Below are 23,528 nucleotides of genomic sequence, written 5' to 3' on the forward strand. Positions count from 1 at the left end.
CAGACAGAGCCCAAGTTTTCTGACATGTATGTTCACATGCATGCTTCTCCTGAGTACCACCTTTTTGCACCAGGCACATCAGGAGGAGAACAAGGTAGATCAGGGCACTGATGGTCACAAAAGGCCAGGAACAGGTATGACCCTAGCTAGGAGGTAGGCCAGCCAGTCTCCAAGACATATTGCCTCCTCCCCCAAAAATAAGTGCCCTGGACTTGGCTTAAACCTTCATTCTCACTACCCTAAATCATTTACTAGAATTTCTTACTGGGAACCCAATAAATAAAACCAATAAAAGGAACCAAACATTGTGCACATCTGTAGGGAAACATCTGTTTGACCAAACCATAAGTGTCCCTGTAAAAGCCTCAAGCTTTTAATGGAACACAGTTTGTAAAATGCAGAACTGGGTGATTTTGAAAGGTGCCTTATAGACTCTGTGACCTTGCTTCCTTTAAAGGAGCAAGTATTTTATTGGTGGATTTTACAGACACCACAGAGAACCTTCCATAGGAGCACTGTAAATTCACCACTTGCCTCTCCCATCAAATTTTGAAGCTATATCCATTGTTAAGTCCCCATTGCATAGGGGCTAGGGCGAATGAATCAGTGCACAATGTTTAGCCTAACATATGCAGCTCAAAAAATAGCTGATGAATGAAAGAACTGGTACCTTAAGATTTACTTCACATTGTGTTCATTTTGCCAGTCAGTCTGTGCCCCTAACACAGAGCACAGAGCCTGATACCAAACTATATATGGATATGATCATCCCTATTCCTCTGATTTACAGTATAGGGCCTGTTCTCATCTGCCATGGCTTCTGGTTTCCATGTTTGCAGATATACTTTACTCAGAGTTTAAGAGAAGTAAGGCTGTCAGTACAGGTGAGATACTGGCTGTGTTATGCTTTAACATGACCATATCAAGAGCAGTCTGGAGAGTACAAAGGCAGAAGCAAGGAGGCTACCACAGAAGGCTAACTCAACAATCCAGCAGAAAGCCAAGTTCTGACTGTACTTGAAGATAGTATTTGGAAGATTCCAGGTGTGAGCTGGGCATGTTGGTAAATGCCTATAATTCTGGTACCTTGGGATGCTAGGCAGGAGGATCGCAAGTTTGTGTACAGAATGGGCAGCTTAGTGATTTAGCAAGACCTTGTCTCAAAATAAAAAATAAAATCAAGCTAGGGTTATGGCTCAGTGTGAAGGCCCTGGGTTCATTTCCCAATACTGCAAAAATAAAATCTGGTGGGGGTGGGGTTCAGGTGGAAGGAAGAGAAGACATAGATGACCTCTGAGATTTTAGCTCTAGCAACCAAAAGAATATCATTTCCTCTAGGCAAGACAGGGAAGACAGAAGGAACTGATTTAGGGAGGCAGAACTCAGGATTTCAAGTCTGAAGATGCAGAGATGCTATGAGAAATTGAATATACAGATCTCTCACCCCTGTACTCCAGCCATCCTCTGTTCTTCAAAGATGGCAAGCTCCTCCTCTCCTTCCAATGCCTTTCTGCACCATTCCCTTGGCCTGCACTCCTTAGCCTCCACATATCATGTCTCTTTTACCCTCAGTTGCTTGAGCTCTGTTATATCATCATCATGTCAAAGGAACTTCCCCTAAAGCTGCTAAACAAACAGCAGCCTCTGTCATTCTCTCCTCTCACTTACCTTGGTTCACTTACTGATACCTTCCTCCTCAACTATACCGTAAGCACCTCAAGGGCAGAGCATCACCTGTTTAGTTCATATCTGCACAGGCTTTTCCTCAACAGTACCTGACAGTAAACATCTTTGAATGAATGACTGATTGGCCCCAATGGCCCATAGCTCTCCTGGTATCTTTCCACGGTATTGCAACAGGGGATTTTAATACAAGCTGACGTGTAACCCATGACATGAGGAGGCTGCCTATTTTGGATAGATATAAGCTCTGGAGTCTTTTCTTAAAACTCTGTAGCAGGAAAAGAATGTGACCCATGGGAGAAGCCCAGTCCTATAAATGCAGCCCTCAGAATAGCTGGAGTTCAGGGCTGCTGCTGTAAACTGCTCCCTTATTCTTGTTAAGAATCTTCCCTCTAAAGTCCCATCGCTGAGACTCACCATAATGCATACTGGGAGTGGGAGGGGTAGACCACTAATCCACCTGTGAGAGAGCCATCTGCCTCTCTAGGTCATCCCATGCCCTTTACCATACTACTGCTGTAATTTCCTAAAATGGAAACGGAACACATCCATCAGGTTATCAGGAAGACAGGCTTGAAAGCCCCATCGTACTATGAAGAGCAGATCGTGGCTTGTAAGGATGTGGAGAGCCAATTGGAAAATTAAACTAAGGTCTCTGAATTCACAAGACGAATGTACTAAATCGAGGACTGACAACTGCAGGTCTTCAAACACCACATCATTAGCAGCACCCTTTAGCATACTCACACTTATGTTACTCCTTGGCTCCAGGACCAGAGTCACTTTCATTTCCCCTTCTGGGCGCAGGTGGCTGAGATAGAAGAGCTTCTCTCCCAACATTCTCTCTCGGGTCATCTTCCGGGCAGCGTACAAGCGAAAACGAACAGCACAGGCAGCCACGTCTCTGTGCTCCAGCTTGGCAAAAGTTACCTTATCCTTGAAGACAGGGTTGGGCCCTCTTTGTATGCTCGTCCTGCCCCTCTGTTTCTTACTAGGCAGCAGCACCACGTGAACCTGCCAGTTGTTGACCCCACTTCGAGCCTTATCGGGGAGGCCCTGTGCTCTCACAATGGTCACTGTGAGCTTCTGGGTTGCAGCTTTATATTCAAAGACGACATCTAGGTCACCGCACTTCGAGATCGGCTCCAAGGCCCTGGAGGGCACCTGCAAATTGGTCCCATCCTGTTCCTGTTGCAGGAAAAGAAAGAGATTAGGGATGGAAATGATAATGCCTAATTACGTTTTGGCAAGTTGATGCCCCTTGGTGCCCCTTCTGAGTCCGGTGTTTTCTGGCTGCCAGCGCGTGACCTTCTGTGGTTAGGAAGGCATGTTTACTGATCGCTCTCCATTAAACTGTGAATTCTTGGAGGGCACGGTGTCTGACATACGGTAAGCCTTCACAAATGTTTTTGGAATGAATAAATAAAGCTTTTATATTTTGAGAAATGTTTTCATATCTGCTGGCACTCTGAAAGCACAATTGCCCACTATCATTGAAACCAACTGAGACATTAAATCTAAAGTGAAGTCAACCGTGCAATTGCCAACAGGCGACTTTTCTTTGAGTCCCCAGGAGAAATGGTTCAGCCTGGGCCTGTTCTCTGCAAGCCAGAACCTCCCACAGACAAAAATCCTAAGGGGGTCCTTGGCAGGTGATCCTTTAGTATATTTTCACTGCATGGGGGAGAAAATGTTTAGAGCCAGCATCTTAAACTTTCCTGTGGGCCTGAATCATCCCAGGCTTCTGATTCTGCAGGTCTGGCATGGACCTAAGATTTCTAAAATGTTACAAGGAATACTAGACTCAGATCACACTTTGAATAACAAGGTTAAGCAGCCATTTGGCAACGTGTAACACTGGCCCTGGAACCAGAATTCCTGGATTGAGTTCATAATTCTACTGCTCATAAGCTTTTTTTGCCCTGGCGAAGTAGCCCACCCTCTGCACATTATAGCTAAAAACTGCATTTTTAATATGCATACTTGATAGACAATTATTGTGAAGTTTAATAGACATGAAAATACCTGCTTCCAACTAGACTGCGTAACTATCTGTTCCCTTTCCTGGACTGGTGATTCCTGTCTTCAGATATGCTTCTTTTTATGGACTACCACCCTGGGACAGCAATTCACTGTAGTGGCCCAGATCTGAGGCTCCCCCTGGGAAAATAGAGCTGAAGTACATTCATTCTAATGAACCACTCACCAAAAAATTATAAATGATGTTGACATAATTTTAATTTTCCTCTGAAGGCATGAATCTTGCCTGTAACTAACCTTTGGAATAATTCTTATTGTAAGCCAGTTCTTATTTATGCAACTGCACATCAGGCTTTACTAATTTACAGAACTCTTCACTGAAAAATGATAATAGAATACTTTGAAATGAGCATTCATTGATGAAGTGTTCCCACAGAGATCAAGGGAAAGTACATGGTTCTCTGGAATCAGACACCCTGAGGAAGGCCAGGTCTTCCCATTTACTACTTTCTGTTCCATTTGGCAAACGATTTAATCTTTTCCACCTTGTTTTCCTCAACTGAACAGAGATGTTGTGAAAAGTATATGGCTTGATATAGAGTAGACTGCTAACAAATGCCCTTTTCATTTAACATTCAAATTAACCTGCCAAGAAAATTCATATTTCTTTTAAAATAAGGGAAATTTCTTATATTTTTTCATCTGAGCATGCCATCATATATGAGTGTTTCTATTCAGAGGTTCTTGGTTACACTGATAAAAGTGGTTGCTATAGAGACTTCTGAATACAACTGACTAGTGTATATATAATATTAGAAGCAGTCTCCAAGGAGTTAGGTCAACTCAAAAATCTTCTCTAAAACTCCCTCGTCTCTTTTTAAAACCTTCGTCTATGTTAGCCTACTCTAAGCATCTCTATTTTGTTCACCTAGATGAAAGCAGTAACAGTTAACATCTGCTGAGCTATTCCTTATGCCAGGTACCATACCAGGTCCTTTATAGACTATAAAAGCGAACTCTTAAACACTTCAGATCCCCTTGTCCTCATCACTTGGTGCATCTTTCCCTACAGCCATAGCCTGTCCAGACTCTAAGTGGCTTTAGGCTAGCACAGCCTAATTAAAACTTATTTCTTATTCATCAAATATAATTCTCACCCATCACCAATGGCCTGTGATTCCAAGGCTAAGAAAGCTATAGAACACTGTTTGCAGCACGCACATAAACTTCAGTGTGCCAGGTTAACTTTCCTTCCCTTGGTCAGGCATCTTGAACTTAGTTTATATAGCTTCTTGGACTGTGGTCCCACAAGAAAGAGAAATCACTCATACTCGGTAGTGGCCAACTCAGTGGCACAGGCCCACACTGGATCCTCCTTCTTCCTGCCTCGCTGCCTCACCTTCACTCTTGTTCCCTGGCATGACACTGCCAACACTGTGGGTAGCCAAAGCCTTTGTCTTGGGTTCTGCTGTACTTCACAACCCAACTAAGAAACACTATCTTTTAAAATGTTTACATTATCTTAATGGAGTAGGTATTTAAATACCCTCATGGATATTTAATATTTTCATGGAGGAGCAAACTAAAGCTTAGAAAGGATGAACAACTAACTCTATTCTCCCTACCCCCACTATAGCCATAGGCCAGGCGGGGTTACCCGGAACTCACACCCTGGCAGTCTGAGTCCAGAGCCTGCCTTAATAGTATTCTCATGGTTCCAAACTTTGCATTGAACCATAAGGTCTTCAGTTTTCTCCCCCAAACCCTTTGCCATAGGTATCCATATGTATATTGGATGTGTGACATGAAAAGAAATTGGAAAATGGAGGTTGGAAAAAACTCCTGTGAATTTTATATCCTTTAGAGCAGTTAATACTAGTTAACAATTTCTAGTTTGCCATCAACTTCAATGCCAAGGCGAAAATATTCTAGAAGGACCTCTCTCTCCATTTATCACTGCAGGTTTCTGGGGAGTCGAGGGGCAGGCTCTTCAAAGACTTTCCTAAGGAGACAGAGGAAGACACGGTACCAGCCAACAGCTGGGTTGGGGAGAGGCCCATCCAAGCTGTGACCCATGAGAACTGGGCTTTGCAGTCCCTTCCTGGGTTGATTTGAGACAGAGATTTGTGAAGGTTGGTATTTTTATAGCAATTAATTATTTCAACACACATTACCTATCACCAGGCAACTGAAGGAGCTCCTCGTGTGGGTACTGTTAATACCACTAATCCATCTGACCTTCCTGCTAGGTAAAAATCTCTTCATTCTTATCCCCATTTGGCAGATTTTAATTAACTTCTCAAGGCCAACCAATTAATCAGTAAAAAGCAGAGATGAAAAGTAGGACACCTGTTTCCCCGTGTGCTCAAAATCTCCAGCCACCCTCCCATAGGCTTCCCTGCCAAGCCCCAGGCCTGCAGGGGAAAGCCAACGGCCTTTGCCAGCAGTGAAGAGCAGCATTCAAAAATCTATCGGCCTAGCAGGTAGTCCCACCGCATGACTGGTTTCCTTCCGAGACAAAATAAATGACTCCTTCAGCTCTAATATCCTGTTTTTTTTCTTTAAGATGGGCATATTTGCGTCAAATTGTCAAAACCCAAACAGGTTTAAAGATTTTCTGTCAAACTGAAAAGGCTTTCTGTTTTAGCAAGATAGTGTTGATGTCATTTGTGCGGTCCAAAGTAAACGGGCCCACAATATGTTCCTGATGCCAGATGCATGAGGGAGGACGGGGTTCTTAACACAGCTAAAAGGCAAATAAATCAATGCTTAAAAGGGAAGCTAAGCCTGCGGAGCAGGCAGTTACAGGAACTGCCTCTGAGCTGGGTTTGAAGTTCTGCTGTAGGAGCACCAAATTACAGTTTTTGTCTCAAAATAGATAGGAGGTTGAATGGAGCACACAGAGATGTCTGTGTATTTTTGGAGTCAGGGAACATTTAGTACCCTCAACGCAAGTCCTCTATTAAAGCTCCAGGAGGCAGGTAAATGGGAGGTTATGCAGAGATAGCAATTCCAGGTCTAATGGCACAATTACCAAGGAGAGAGAGACAGACAGACAGACAGAGAGAGACAGAGAGAGAGAGAGAGAGTGTGTGTGTGTGTGTGTGTGTGTGTGTGTGTGTGTACAGGCAGGTAAATAGTTGTGTGTTGTTTTGGGGTGAAGAAACAAAAGAATATTTTAAAATATTATTGTGTGGGATTTGATATGACTTTTAGCAATAAAATGATGAGGAAGCAAACTTCTTTCCTCCTATTTTCTTTTGAAGAAAGTAATGGGGTTAATGGTTTGGGGTAGTTCCACACGAAAGATTGCTTTCAACAAGCCACAAACCACATATCCAAGTTACCATTTCTGGTCCTTGGCAGGAACACTAATACAGATGCAGTGCACACACCTCTCCCATGCTCCGTCTGCACATGCGTGCATGCATGCACACACACACACACACACACACACACACATACACACACACACACACACACAGCAGCACTTTGTCCCAGGAACTCCATTTCTGCAGTTTTCTTTTGCCATCCCATGACCACCCAGGTCTCAAGAAGAATTTCATCCCGTTTTTTTTCAGGCTGATATAAATCAAATCCATTCACCCTTTGCTTTCTCTGTCTCCACCAAACTTTTGTATGCTCACTAAAATCAATTTCAAGTTAGGAATTATATATACCCCACTGATTAGCACCTTCCAATGTCATGGAATCATTAGAGTTATCTAATTAAAAATAACAATAAATGTCTGTAGATGAATTGATGCTTATAAATTTCTTATTATGGTACAGGAGTATAGTAATTGGTGTGCCAATAAATGGTAGCTACCACCCTCAGCACCTCTAGTCATATCAAAGAAATTTAGAAGTCTCTTTCACCAGAGTTATTCCAAAAAGCTACATCACCAGTTAGAATGTCATTACAGATTCATGCTATCTCCTAGACCTTCCCATAATTAAAAGCTAATGAATATACTAGTAACTCAAGATCCTTATCATAGGCTGGGGATGTAACTCAGTGGTAAAACATTGCCTAGCATGTGCAAGGGCCTGGGTTCAATTCTCAGCATTGAAAAAGCAAAATAAAATGAAACCAAAAAATCATCATAATATTAGGTACAACTTCATTTGGAGAGTCATTTTATTTTAATTCAATTCTCAAATAATTCTCATTTCAAACAATTACAATTCATGATTTTTTGGTAAATAAAATAGACTGCACTCAAATAAAACTATGAAAGAAATAAACGAGTTTCTCCAAAGAAGTAAAAATTCCTTTGTATAAAAATAAGCTGGTAAAGGTCCATTTTGTCATCATTCTTCTTCATTTTTTCTACCATTTTTTTCCATTTTGAAACTTGTTTATGTTTCTTTTCCATTTTGAAACTTTGATATGCACAGGGCTTTGGAGATCTACAAATTTATTCTCAGTACAAAATTTTAGGCCTTTATTTTTCAAGGCAATTTTTCCTTTCTTGGAAAATTTGGTTGGGGGGGAGAGAAAGGGAAAGAGGAGGGATCCAAAAAAAACCAATGAATACACACTTCTCTAAAGCAAAAGAAAAAAGAAAAAGCATAACTCACCTCTGGACTCCATACAGAGGAGCTATCAGTGATATAGGAATCTTCAGATCCACGGGTATTGAAAGCTGCCTCCATCTCCAAGCCCCCCTCTGTGGGCTGATGACTGGGGCTTTGGACCGCACTGGTCTCTTGCTGAGGTGTGACATGGTACCTGGAATCTCCTCTTTCACATGAGGACTGTGAGGGGGTGGAGATAGGGTGATCTTCACAAGACCGAATCTCAGAACAACTCAGTTGGCTGGTTCCATCCAAATCTAAATTTGCAAAAACAAACTATTTCAAGTACACTTTTAATACCTTTGTACCTAGGAAAACTGAGTAATTTTAATCACAATGACTAAGACCTCAAAAACAAAATCCACACCAATAACACCTGCAGAAACATAATTTCACCCTACAGTGGATAAACTCAGTCTATATAATCAAAAAACCATTAACTCCTTATGTGGTTTCTAACTAAGTTTAATACTTCCTAAAAATAGGAGTATAAAATATGGTCATTTATGTTAAAGGGATTAAAAAACACATTAGCCTTTTGTTGGCACTAATAATCGCTTCAGACTTCAGGGATGGATCGGCAAAGCAAAAATAGTGACCTATTGTGAAGCTCACAAGCATCCTAACTCTTACTACTCCTTCCCTTCTCTCTGGAGGTCACTGTACTATTCTCTCCTCAAAAGGCTTCAGCAGATTTCCCAGGTGAAAGGTTTCTATTTGATCCATAGAAAGCACACTGAGATTGGTTAATTGATCTGGGCTTAAATTCTGTCTCTGCTCTAATACCTTCAACAATATTCAAACTCTCTGAACCTTTATTTATTCATGCAAAAAAAAGATAAAGGCCATCAGATAGCCACTGTCAACCCATGATATAATATCTACGTGGCAGCCAATGGGCCTTCCACAGAGATCAGCCTTGTTTACCTGTCTGTCCCAACCTGGTTCCATCAACCTAGCAAACTCCCATGTGTACGGGGATTTCCACTTTCCCAGTCACCTCTGGTCTCACTGGCCCTTGAGAAAGCTACTTCTGTATTTTCTGCCTACAGCAGTGCTCAAACCCTCTTCCTGCCCTTTCCTTCTTCTCTATCCAAAGCCCCAACAACTTCTGGACCATTCCCAACCCCTTTAGGTTCAGAGCTTTTCTCTGGCTTCAGTGTTAGATGCTCTCTGTCTTTCTGTGCCTCTTCCTTCCACTGTTTATCCCATTCCTCTCCCTCAGTGTTGCCTTTGGGTGAAAAAGCAAAATGGAAAGGTCTTGCTAGGCAACAGCCTCCACTCTGCTTTACCCTAGACACCCAAAGAGTTCTTAAAATGTCTTTTCTCTGCCTCCAGCCCCTTCTAGTAGCCCTCATCCTTAGAGATACAGACAGGACTAGTGAGGGGGAGGGAAAAATAGATATCACAAATCCAGCTCTTCTACACACAGTGCATGGTCACAATTGTCTCCCCCATTAATCTTATAACCTCAGCTAGAATATAGGCTCCGTGAAGACACCAGGACACACACATCTACTGCAGACTCTTAGTCTGCTGATAGGTTCTCATTAACCCTGAGCCTGAGCAGGTAAGTAATATCTGAAGGATCCAATTGATCCAACATGGAATGTAGATGACAGTGGTTTATCAGATGGTACATAACACAGTTACAGTAAGAATCCTCACTTAAAAAAATACATTATTATTTTGTGCTAAAATCCTGCTGGGTGAACAAACAGAAGCATTTTCAGGCAGATGCTGACCTTGGGGCACAACATCAGACTCGATTTGGAATTTTATAAAACCATAGCAAGCCATTTGAGAAGTTCCTCTATCTGCCTTGTAATTCTCAGTAATTCAGTTCAGATTTCACAGGATACTACAAAAATTTTACATTCATACTTTCAGTATGAAATACACTTTAAAAGGCAAATACACTCTAAAAGGCCACAGAAAATGACAGAAGGGAAATTCCATGGCAAAACCTACAACATAAAACGGAATTTTCTTCTAAGTGTCTAATTAGCACACCCATCGCTCACATACATGAACAATAAAATGTCCTATTAAACAGTGGGTCATTCATCAGTGTATGTAGCACCCAGCAGGATTTTAGCACAAAACTTAACTTTGCCAAGAAATTACCCCCATAAAATTGTCTCATGACTTTAACTCCTATGGTGATAATACCTAGATCGGTAATAAGGGAATTTTCAACAGCTACATTAAGCCTTGAAATGTTATTCATAGCTGAAAAACAGAAGAACTATATTAATGTAACAAACCATTTTCCACAGCAGACAAGCAAGTAATAAATTAGAAAAACAAATCTGGGCTCAAGGCAGTTGCAAGGAAGTAGAAAAAGGCGAGAGATTTGCATTCCCATGAAGCAGTCTTCCTACACCTATACATTAAACAAGACCATGTCACCTTAAACACAGACACAAAAGTAAGTGCCTGTTATCAGAAAAATGTGCCCAGATTTCATGGAAACTGTAGGTTGTAATTATGCCACATCAATGATATTTCTTTGACCAGAGTATTCCTCAGGGTGTTAGTTCCTATCCCACGTTGGTGGAAGAAAACTTTATTATCGAGTTACTTTCTGTTGTACTCCCAACCCTTCTTCACCATTGCCAGCTATATATAAAGACTTTTCTTTGTCACTTGTGGCCATTGGTCTCATGTGTCATCCTACCTGGGCTGCAGGTGCCAACTATTCTATCGAACAGTAAGTGCTGCTGTGAGGGCACTTTGTAAGTACAATTAAAGTCCATAATCAGCTGACCTTAAGGGAGGAGACCATCCTGTTTAGTCACTTGAAAGACTTCTTCAAGAAGAAGAAATCCCGCCTAAGAACTACAGCTTCAGCTCATGCTGGAGGGTCTGAGCCTACTCTTCCTGATGGCCTGCCTATGTACTCAGAGCTCTGTATTTCTGTTGCCTGCCACATTCCACAATCCCATAAACTAACTCTTTGCAAGAAAACTCTTGAAATATAGATGAACACACATACACACATCTTTTATACTAGTGTTGGTATGCATATGCATGTGTTTCTACTGGTTCTATTATTTTTTGTTGAACCATTATTGATATATTATGCCAAACAAAACTGTACAGGTTCTGATAATCAAGCCATTTTCTTTATGTTACCAGAAGGACAAGATTGACCTTTTATGAAACATTCTAAAAATGAACCGTTCTGAAGTTATAAAATAAAGTAACTGGAAAAAAAAACCCAGTCAGTGAACCATTATTCTGAAGCCCACATTTCCTGGATAAAACCCCCACACTCAGCCTCTGATTCAGATCACTTACAGCAAACCTTCCATGTGTTAGCAGCAATACATGGACAAGCAATGAGAAGTAACACCAAGTGATATACACAGCACAAAAGAGCATTTCCATAGAATATGAGGCTAATAATCTCCCCACTGAACCTAGCATGATCTCACTTAAGATCAAACATAAGACAACCTACCTGTAGATCATTTGTGGCTCAGATTTTACTTAGATTTGTGCCTTTAATTCCACTGTCCAACACTTTCAAATGCATTTTAGAGAGGGAGAACTGCTTATAATTGAACTTGACCTTAGTAAATATGTTTACGGTAGAATAAAATAACTCAATCAATAGACAACCTGTCCCCCCACCAAAAGAAATTCTCTCTAGATGCATCTTTCATTATTCTTTATCACTGAAATAAATCCACAAATATGAAGATAAATAAAAATAAATGACAAAAAATACTTAAGCAATAAAAATTACATTGAAATTTCCATGGCATTTGGTGATCTAAAATTTGGCATGTAGTTATTCCTATGAAAATCCTGCTGATTTTCTTTCAAAATTTTCCTATTATTCCTTTGATACGGAGGACTTTTTCTTCTTTCCAGGAGAGAAAATTTTACCTCTTCTATTACTATTTGGCATAACTTCAGAATTACCAGTTGTAACAAGAAAGAAATTGTTGCTAATTCCAAGAAGAACAGAGATTAGGTGGTTGTCACACTTCTTGGAACATCAGCCACTCATGTAAATCAGAACCCAGACCCTGGCGCTGCTGGGAAATGGAGCCATTAGCTTTAGAATTAAACAAGTGAGTCCCAGGGAATCAATTCCTATTAACTTTCATTAGCTAATATTTGCCTTGTCAGTGGAGAGAAAGGAGTGCTCTGTATAACACCAGGGAAAGAGAAAGACCAACAGAGGGAGTGAGGAGCCGGCAGAGGTCCACAGTCATAGAGAGTGGCTGGGTTACACCACGCTGACCATTACTAGCTTGTGCCAACAATGCAACAACAAAACATGTTATATTGCTTGGTGCCAGTAAGTCAAACCAAAGAGTAAGGATGGCAAATCTTACCCGACCAAAAGAGAAACAAACAAACAAAAACAAACAACGAGGTTCTGCTTGTTAATTCTTTTTTCCCCTTTGTTCTTTCTTGCCTACCCTCTCTTCATCATTAAATACAAATTTCCTCTTTCCATCTTCTTTCCATTTCTGCGCTCACCTTCTTCTCTATTTGTGTTGAAAATAAGGAAGATGAATATTGCCGCCCACCACCCTGGTTTAACTGACGTCATGCCCCAAAAGGAAAGAAGGAAAAGAAGCAAGATCATTGAAACCGAGCCACAACAGCGGATGTGGAACAACTGCTTGAGCATTTATTAAACGCTCTTAGATCCTTCCCTCTTCTGGAGTCTGTAACTACCGAGGGTGGGCATAAAGCTGTCAGAGAGTTGCCTGACCTTTACTTAGGAAAGAACTCAGAAATGCTGTACTGTTCTTTTTGTCTTCTCTTTCCGGTTTACTTTGCCTCGTTTTCTTTTCCTTTCTGGACTTAGATGTACAGTATAGCATTGAAACACTCAAAAACATGCTTACTCTTGACCATCCCTAGTCTAGATAAAGGAAAAACATGATGTAAGGAATACCTTCACAGGCGGATGCTTCGGTGCTGTCTTCCTCATGAGTAGAAAGCAGATGCCTGCATTTTGGGTTCTGCCCCAATCTGCCTGGTTTTCCTTTCTCAGCGGCTCCAGCACGAAAACTCTGGGTCCGGGATACAGAAATTTCAAACTGTTTGATCACATCCTCATCACTGCCAGAAGATGTGGAAAGTTCTTCGTCATCCTCAAAGCTGTTAACTGGGAACAAACAAGATTCATGAGTCCTCCTGTGGCCTCTACGATCCAACGCAGAGACAGACCATCCCAGAAACCAAGAGAGCATCATGAACATTTATTTTGTGTTCAGCAGGTCCCAGCTGCGTAGAAAGGACTTTGAGTGCTTTTGTAACAGACATTAGAGTCCAAAGGGTTGGAACAAGAAAAGAAATCCCATGAAAGAATTTATTATATGTGCTGCAGAAGTAAGCACTCAGGAAATAAATTAGAAAGACAGTTAGGAAAAAACTGGGACAGCCATAGTCCACACCATGAGCCATGGTAGGGAGCCAAGTAGCACTGCTGATTTGTTACGTTGCCTATAAGGACCAGGATATTTACCAGCACATTTTCCTTATCTGCAGTTTTGTGGGAAATATTATTTCATCTCATTTATTAAAACACCTAGAGCCAAGCCCCACTTCAGAGAAGAGATACGTGGCATGACTGGAAAATACAATGAATGCTTACATTTTTTAAAAAAATATTACAGTAAAAGATACATTGACATAAATTCCCCTTGAAATTCTTCTCCTTTCTGTGAACATACTTATCTCATCATTCTTGACACTTTCTGAAATAGTTCTGCAAGTCCTCTTTCATGGCTAGTTATACTGGTGTGGCTGCCTCTGGGCCCTGAATAGGTTCGAAATGTTTACTATTCATGGGCATTTTGACTTTGGAGAAGAATCAGAAGCTGCACTCTGCCAGATCCTGTGAATAAAATAGATGAGGACACACCATCATGGTTCCGTAAGCCTACCTTTCCACTGGGTACCACTGGGCAGTAGCACACACCATATTTGATCGTACCTTGAAAATACACTTATTAAATGAAGACTTCCAGAACCACTTCACAAAGTGCCATGAATGCTGGCAGGTGTCACAAGTGAAGGGGAGTCTCACGAGAGAGGTTAATGGCAATTAACCTCTTTTGCTGTGATAATTTTTAAAAATTAAACATTTACTATAGTTTGTTTGCAACTAAGATTTTCCAAATATTCCTAGCTTTACAGAGAATCATCGTGTATGTGTTTTAACTCATTTACACTACAAACATTTTAAATCTCACCACTAGCAACTCAACCCAAACTTTGAACTGTTTTTAAAATAAATGTTATCAGTTATAGTTGCCATTTACAACATAATGCTATAGAATACATAGAGTCATTAAAATCTTAGTATGGTAAAGCAAATTAATATATTTATCATATTACAGTTTTTGCAAATGTATGTGAGACAAGAGGAACTCAACTTTACACATTTAACAAAAAAATGTAATACTATACAACTTTATGGGCTAGACTTCTTGTATTGTGCATGAGATCTCCAGAATTTTTTGGTTTTTTTTTGGTTTTTTTGTTTTTTTCCGGTACTGGGAATCGAACTCACAACCTTGTGCTTGCCAGGCAGGTGCTATGCCGCTGAGCTAAAGCCCCCAGAATTGTTTATTGTAGATATCTGCTACTTTGAACCCTTTGATGTACATCTCTCTATTCCTCTTATTCCAACCTTGGAAATAATTGTTTTATAGTTTCTGAATAATTGACTTTTTAAGGGATTCCATATGAAAAGTATACAAGAAAGTATACAAGATTATACAAGTTGCTCTTCCTGTGTCTGCTTATTTCACTCAGCACCACGTCTCCCAGGTCTGCTCACATTAAGTCAATGGCAAGGTTGCTTTCATAGGGCTGAGGAAAGCTGAGGAAGACTGTACACACCACATTTGCTTTGGTCACTACCTGTCTATCGAAACAGGTTGTTCATGACTTGGGCATTGTGGATAATGTTGCAACAGACATGAGAATGCAGACATCCTGACCGGAAGGTGATTTTGTTTACTCTGAGCACCTCCTTGGAGAAGGGACTGCAAGCTTAGATGGTAGTTCTATTTTTCATTTCATTAGCTTAGATGGTAGTTCTATTTTTCATTTCATTAGCAATCTCTATACTGTTTTCCCCAATAGCTGCACCAATCTGTATTTCAACCCAGTGTGCTTTGGGGCTCCCTTTTCTTGTTATCATCCATCCTTTTATCTTAGCCATGGTAATGAAACACTGAATTATTCACTCACTTCCCCCGCAACACACCTTCCCCATAGGCACACTAACCTTCTTTCAGATTATCCAGCATGCCAAGATTGTTTCTGCCCTGGAGTTATGTGCCTTTGCTGGTCCTTCTGCCTCCCTGTCTTGGTTACTTTTCTCTCATTGCTGAGACAAAATACCCAACGCCCAAAAATAAGGAAGGAAAGATTTATTTAGCTTACAGTTTGTGGAGGTTTCAGTCCATAATGAGGTAGCTCCAAGGCAGTGGCAGGGCCCAGCAACACTTCAAGGTGGCACAAAACAGCAAAAGCAGCAAAAGCAAAAGGGAGGAGTGGAGGTACGGAGCCTCTTCTACCTGCCTTACACTGTATGCAAACTACCTACCCCAGGGCGGATGTAGCACTCGCACCCATAATCCCAACATTGGACCATGAATCAATCATAAACTCTAGAAGCCCACTCTATGACTGCATGGGGCTTTGGGGAACATCCAGGCACAAACTGTAATGCTCCCCCAGATGTTTGCTTAGTTGGCTGCTTCACATTCACATGTGTGTGACTCCCACTTCAAACAGGCTTTGCTCCTCCTCCCTCTTGACCATCCTCTTCCATAGAACTAACCTTTATTCCTCTGTTCTCTCCTCTAACTTCCATGAAAATAAAGAAATCACCTGTTTTGTTAGCTGATAACTTCCCATTGCATAAAATTGCCTGTTGCACAGTAAGTGCTTAACAAATGCTTATTAAATGTTAAATAAGCTGTTGAATATCCCATGGTGCCCCAAGCCTGAGCACCCAAAAACAGTCCTGCTGATTCCTGTGTCTGGGATCTCTTCTCCATCCAGCCTTTTATCTTGACTGGTCAAGATGGTCTTGTCACTGAAGGCTCAGCTTACATTAATACTTCTGGAACATCCCTCCTTGACCCCTTCAATCAGATTAACTGCTCTTTCCAGGTATCATAAGACAGTGTTCTGTTCTCCCTTGTCAGTGTTACTCTCACACTGAGGGGGCATTGCCTACCTAGCTGCTGACTGTCCCACTGAGCTCAAGAACCAGAGACAGACCATAGAAAGGACTCTCACTCTGTGCCCTCATATTAACTAGCTGCTGTGTCTGATGTCCTCTTTGGCATTTTTTTCTCAAGTTTGGGTCATTTCTGAGGTCTGGATCATTTCCCAGGTCTTTTCTAGCACCAAAATTATCTCACTCCAAAGTTCCCGCCTGACCGGCTTCAACAATCAATCTGTTTCTCAATGATCTTCTCAGTAGAGCATCTGCTACACAAACATGAGAGCACATCTTTTTTATCTCACTCAATTTTATTGGCTGTGTCTAGCAGCTCAGTAGGATCTGAAAATCTAATCATCAGGAGAAACTAGATTTCTCACTAATACTCCAATAAGCCACATAAATACCCTCCTATCAGAAAACCAACCATTGCAATAAATATGCTCCCTTGTGCTGGGCATAGTACTGTGGTGTAGGACGGACCATCGCATATGGAAAAGATACCAAAAAGAGCAAGAATAAAATTAAACTCTCTCTACCAGTAGAGTATATAACCAGCTGAGCAAATGGTTATATAGGAGGTTGTCAGGGGAATATATGCATGGGGGGCTGGTTGGGTTAGACATTGACGGGAGCTCTTCCCAACTCTGAGATTCCACTTACGTGTATTATTAGGCCAGTTTTAAAAATAAAATAATTCATCCATTTCAAATTGGGGAGCAAGTGTGTGGATACTTTCCCATCCATATAATAATTAGAATTAGAACTTGTTTATTAGAATGTGATCCTTGATTTTTCTGGAGTCACATAGTAAAAATTCTCTTCATCTGGTATACTCATCATACAATAATTACAACATTTCTCATATACTCAGCATACATTCCAGGCATCTTCTTGGAACTTCATATATGGTATCCCATTGAATCAACACAGCCAACCTATAAAGTAGGTACTATTAGTATTTCCCCTGTAGAGTTAGGAAGCAGAGGCACAGAATGATTAAATAACTTGGTTTAAGGAAACAAAGCTAGGAAATTAACAAAGCTGGGGCTCAAACACAGAACCTCTATTCTTTACCACTGTGCATATCATCAGATATCATGGCATCAGGAAAGTGAGCCAGATCTAGCTTCCTTTTGAAGTGAGGGGAGAGGGAGCTTTGCCACTTGCCCTGCCATCTACTGGGAGCTGCTTCCTCTGTAATGGATGCAAAGAAGCCTCCGGAAAGAGGAGTCAGTCTGTGCCGGTGCGAATGTATACAGGCCGGCAACAGGCAAACTAGCCTATTGCTCCTCATGGGGTTATTAAAACAACTGTGCATGCTATTCTAACGTCACTCCCCAAGGATGTCAGAGAATTCTCAGTCTAAAAGGCAAATCTGCACTCTCTTTCAAATGCCACTGAGCAGTAACAGTGCCATTAGTACAGCAATAAAAGCAATCCCTTAATATTTATCACCTGCTACTCATTGTTTTAAAACTTGACACGTTCACTTATTTAATCCAACCCATGACCCAAAGAAATAAGTAATATTAATATCCCCATACTAGGGATTAGAAAACAAAGGTGCAGTGAGGCCAATAATTTGGTGCAGTAGCCAGAGTTTCTAAGCAGTGAATCCAGGCTGTCTTTCTCTACCATCAATACTTCCTCCAGAAAAAAGTCTTCTAAAATCCGGGACAAAACTAATACAAACTGTGTTTTATCACCAGGAGAAACAAATCACAGAGACTGTGCTGCAAAGGATTTTCATGAGCATGTATTCCCTAATGGAGAAACCAAAGCCCAAAGAAGCAAAGTGATTCTATCACAGTCCTAGAAGGTCAGGACTTGGCCCAGGTCTCTAAGTCTCTAAGTCTCTAAGTTAATGGTTGGCAGTATAACTTTCCAGTATTTCTCCCCAAGTGTTCTATTTTTTATTTTTATTTCTTCTGAATTCCATTTTTGTCTACTATCTGTTTGAAAGATCCAAGTTACTTGCCTTGTTACGCAACTGTTATCAATGACTAAATAGCTGATCTGGGTTTCATTCAATTTCATCACTGAAAAATCACAAAGTTCCATCTATATTGTGCTGCTTACTTTGGAGGTAAAGGTAGTATTTTCTGAAGAACCATGTACATTTCAAGTTCAGATTCCTTTTCAAACTGAATACCTAGGAAATAGTAGTAGCAGCTTTTATTAAAATTTTTTACTAAAAATTTTAATAGCATTTATTATAACTTTTTGCTAAAATTTTTAGCAATTAGCCTGAAATATGATAGGGAGATATCTGTGCAGTTATCACAGATCTGGATCAGTTTTGAAGTTGAAAGCCTGTTCATTTTATTTGATCACAGGATTCAGACAGACCTTAGGATTCAGATATCCTTTAAGTATCTACAATCAAAACGAGGTCGGAATCATGTGTGCTCTTTCTGACAGATGGCCGCTCAGCATCAGCTCTTTATTCACACACTATCAAGGTGCTACTGAGGGCCTCCTGCACTATAAGGAATTACTGAAGGGCCAGGCAGAAAGAGTTATATGACAATGGCTCATCAGTACAAAGTCTGTACTGCAATGGAAGTAGAAGTTCCCTCTCTAATTTTAAATGAAATTCTACCTTCATTGTCCATGTGTAAGAGATAAATGGGAGATCTAAGTGCAAAGACACTGTTGGATGTAACAATAGTCACGCCCAAAGTTGTTTAAGGAGTAGAATATGGATCTGAGCTTCCAGAATTGACTCTGATGTCTTCCAGTTAGTAGTTTGTGAACTAAGAAGACGTCTTAACTTCAAGAGCTTCAGGATCCTTATACATACTCCTTAACCTCTTAAAATTGTTGAAAGGATTAAAGGAGATAATCTACATACTGGCACTTAGCACATACTTGATATACAATATACTCAAAAATGTTAACTATTATTATTTTCCACCATGGAACTGCTCACGTGCAAACCCTATTATGTAGACTTGCATTTATAGCCAAAGGACTTCAGACCTCATCATCAGGGTTGATGGATGGGAAGGGTAGGAGAAACGAGGACTGGGACAGTAGGAGATTAAGCTGATAGTGTGGGTTGCGTTTCTCACACTACCTCACAGTCCCTTCTCCCAAGCCTGGATGTGAAGCACTCTGTAGGAGTTATCCACACTGTCTGGAAGTAGGCAGAGCCCAACACCTGCTCATTTTGTTGCTTTTTTTAAGGCCAAAAAATCACCAACTGGTAATGCAAAGAATGGATTTCTCAAGCCTGTCTGCTGCTATTTTACAGATGGAGAAAGAATTTAGAAATAATCACTGCAGCTCCAAGCTTATTAATTCCTTCCCACCCACATAAGAGCAGTTAGGTAGAGAAAAGTACTGCTCACATTTTACAGACTGAAAGAAGAGACAGGTGGGGGCAGGCTGTGCTCAGGGGTACAGTAATAGGGAGCTACTTCTAATCCACAATTTTAGGAAATCCCTTCAGTGCAAGATTCCAGCAAATACCTTCCCACAGTGGCTAGATGAGGACAGAAACAAAGATAAGAAGTTGGTTAAATTGAAAAAAACAGAAGGAAGATCACAAGTGACAACTATCTGTATCTGATCCTAGAAAAAGTAGTCACTTTTCTGAAACACATTTCAATCACTCCTGGACACATTGGGAAAAAAATTTATAAATCATCCAATTTTGATTTTTTTCAAACTATGTTCTGTGGAGGTCAAAGGTTTCCCAAACGCACTGTAGAAATGTAGGTGCAGGAAGTTTCACTGAGCAGGTTGCGTTCTATCCCCTCTATAATCAAGGCTATTTTGTTTTAAGGTAGTTTATATTTTCCACATAATTCTGTTGAAAAAAATTTTCTGACAATTTTAAAGAAACTTGAAGAGCATTAATACAACACAACTCTTTCTGCTACAGAGTAGGAACTCAGGCCAAAACTACTTAAGAGCGTGTCCTGTAGTCAAATAGCTAGACAAAGAAAAAGGAAGTATTAGTGTCTGGCTCTTCTGTGCACACGTGTTTTGTCACCCCAAATCCTGAATGAGTTGTTTTGACAACTTCATTTCATATATGAACAAAGAGCTGGCACTGGTAATAGTTAAACACAAGTGAGTCAAATCAAAAATCTTTATCTCAAATTAACATAGAAAGCACTATACTAAAGAACAAGTTAGTTGCAATATTGAAAATTTCAGGTCTGCAAATACTAGAGTATTCAAACTAGCCCTCCTTCTGATAGAAAGAATGCACAACAAAAATATTTAAACCAACTGTTAAAGATATACTGTTTCTTTTTGCAAGAGAAAGCAAAAACTAGATGGAGCCCGACATGGTGGTACATGTCATAATCCCAGGCTTTCCAATAAAATTCTGGAACACTGAAATTAGAAGAAAGGCTGAAAAGGAAATGGGCCTACCCTAGCAAAGTACAAAACCAACACTCCATTGAATTATCTTTAAAAAGCTAGTAATTTAATTATGTGCTAGTGAAAAAGGTTGACACTTTTTCCAGTTGCTAGACAAAATTAAGGAGAGGGGAGAAGTTTATTGCGGCCATAGTTTCAGAAGAGTCAGTCCATGGTTGACTGGTTCCAAGACAGAAACATGGTGGAGGGTCTGGTGAAACAAGGTACTCACTTCCAGGCAACCAGGAAGCAAAGGAGGAGAACAGTGCTAATGAGAGATTTGCCCCCTAAAGGTTTGCCAGTGGTAAACAAGTTCCATCTGAACCCCATATCCTAAGGGTACATTCAACTATAAACATCAGTGGATTAATCCACTAATAAGTACAGCACTACCAATGTTTCAGTCAGTTCTCCAAGGGTCTCATAATACACTCAAGTTTTTTAAAAAATTCTTTAGAGAAAGATGACAGAACTACGGCAACTCTATGATATTTGACATATAGTGTCCAATACATAATCATAAATTACTAGACATACAAAGAAATGAGAAAAATGTGTATAATCAAGAAAAAAAAAATCAGTCGATTGAACTAGCCCCAAGATAATTCAGATGTTGGATGGGGAAAACAAGATCTTTAAAGCATCTATTATATGTTCAAGGAAATAAAGGGTCATTTTACTTAACATGATACTCTCCAGTTCTACCCATGTCCCTGCAGATGATATTCCATTCCTCTTTATGACTAAGTAGTCCTCATATATAATAGTACTGAATATATACTATATTTTCTTTATCCACTTGTCAGGCCCTGGGCATCTAGGCTGTTTGAATACCTTCAATATTGTGAAATGTTACACAATAAGCATGACTAGGCAAGAACCTCTAGGATATGCTGGCTTTGATTCTTTCAGGTATATACCAAGGAGTGTTAAAGCTGGATGACATATTAGCTCTATTTTTAGCTTTTTAGAAATCTCTGTATTGATTTCTATAATGGCTGTACCAATTTACACTCCCACGAACAGTGTGCTAGGGTTCCCTTTTCCCTGTACCCTCACCACTACATTCACGATGATAAATTTCACATCTTCTCTCATGTGTACAATCTAGAGTAATAATAATAATAATAATAATAACAACAACAACAACAACAACAACAATAGATGACCTGGAAGTGGAAGGGAGACTAATAGAGATGAGGAAGAGAATCAGGTAGTCGGGGGAAGGAAAGTCAAGAGGAGCTAGAGGGAAAGTGAAAATGATCCAAACATGTTATATTCGTGGACCAACATGTCAAAATGGAATATATTATTTTGTATAACTAATATATATATTAATAAAAATTTTAACAAAAAAGAATCAATGGAAAAATGATCATAATGAATATACAGAATAATCTCATGAGGAAATGCAAATATATAAAATAACTAATACAGAATTTAAAACATAATCTCTTAAACTATTTTTTAAAGTGTCACTGCATTGATTATGGCAGATTAATCAATCTCAAGAACATAAAAAATTGAAAAAAAAATTAAAGTATCAGGGAGCTCTCAAGCATAACAAGCAGTCTAACGTATGTAACTAAAGTCTGAGAAAGACAAAAATGTGGAAGAAAAATATTTTTTAAATAATGGCTAAGACTGTCCCAAATTTGTGGGAAAAAGATTAAAGGATCTCAGTAACTTAGTCCAGAAGTTCCACATCAAGGCAGATAATAGTCAACTAACTGAAAATGAAGGAGAAAAATGTTTGAAAGAAGCAAAGTAAAAAAAGATGTTACATACAACAGAACAATAATACAAATGTAAACTCATTTCTTTCAGAGCAAATGGGAGCCCACGACACAGCAGACTGACACAAAGCTGTCACACTGAGTTTTACACTCAGAGAAAAAGTTCCTCAAAAAGCCATGCAAAATAAAGACATTTTCATATAAATGAAAGAGAATACATCAGACTCATACTTGAGAATATTTTTTAAATGTTCTTCATGCAGTAGACAACTGAGAAAAAACTGAATCCTGGCTCTAAGGGAAAGAATGGAGAGCAATAAAATGGTAAAAATGTGCATAAATGACAAAATTAATATTTTCTTCTAATTTTCTAAAAGGTAACTAAGAAAATATACAACATAAATATATAACATCATGTTGTGGAGTTGATAAATTGTAGCAAAGAAAAAGTATAAGGTAACAATAAAGGAGAGGAGCAATCGATGATTTCTACCATCCCAAAGTATAAATCATGGTTAAATGGTATATTGTAGTATGAAACAAAGTGTGAGAGTTGTCAAGCTGTACAATACTACTCAAAACAGACTGTGATAAACTGAGAATGTATATATGAGCCTTGGATTGACCACTGATCAAGAAAAACACAATAGGTGTAGCTAAAGTCTTTATATAGAGAGAAATTTAAATTGAATACTGAGAAAATAGATGATTAACACCTAAAGTGGCAAGAGAAAGTAAGACAAAAAAGCAGATATAACAAACAGAAAACTAACAGGCAGAAATATGATGGCAGAAAGGCAAAGGGAGGAAAGCTGGTCACTTTAGGGCAACATGAAGTAGGAAAGGAGCCGGAGAGGAAGGGGCCATGGATTAGAAATGGTACACAAGGTCACACCCTCGTCACCCACTCTTTTTGAGTAGGACCCACCTCCCAAGTTTCTATCACCTCC

The 23,528-nt window shown here is 39.9% G+C and overlaps 1 protein-coding gene across 1 annotated transcript in view; it reads right to left on the bottom strand.

Annotated features, from left to right (window-relative positions):
- The window catches only part of Syt16 (synaptotagmin XVI), a 326,721-nt gene that overhangs the window by 16,842 nt on the left and 286,351 nt on the right, over positions 1–23,528 (bottom strand). The window contains exons 3-5 of the mRNA XM_013522016.1: positions 13,169–13,381; positions 8,248–8,501; positions 2,431–2,871 (exon numbers count right to left, since the gene is read on the bottom strand). Coding sequence (XP_013377470.1) covers positions 2,431–2,871; positions 8,248–8,501; positions 13,169–13,381 — 908 coding nt within the window. The remainder of the gene's footprint in view (positions 1–2,430; positions 2,872–8,247; positions 8,502–13,168; positions 13,382–23,528) is intronic.

Source organism: Chinchilla lanigera, unplaced genomic scaffold (assembly GCF_000276665.1).
Source record: "Chinchilla lanigera isolate Chin_1 unplaced genomic scaffold, ChiLan1.0 scaffold00065, whole genome shotgun sequence".
Classification (NCBI taxonomy): Eukaryota; Metazoa; Chordata; class Mammalia; order Rodentia; family Chinchillidae; genus Chinchilla; species Chinchilla lanigera.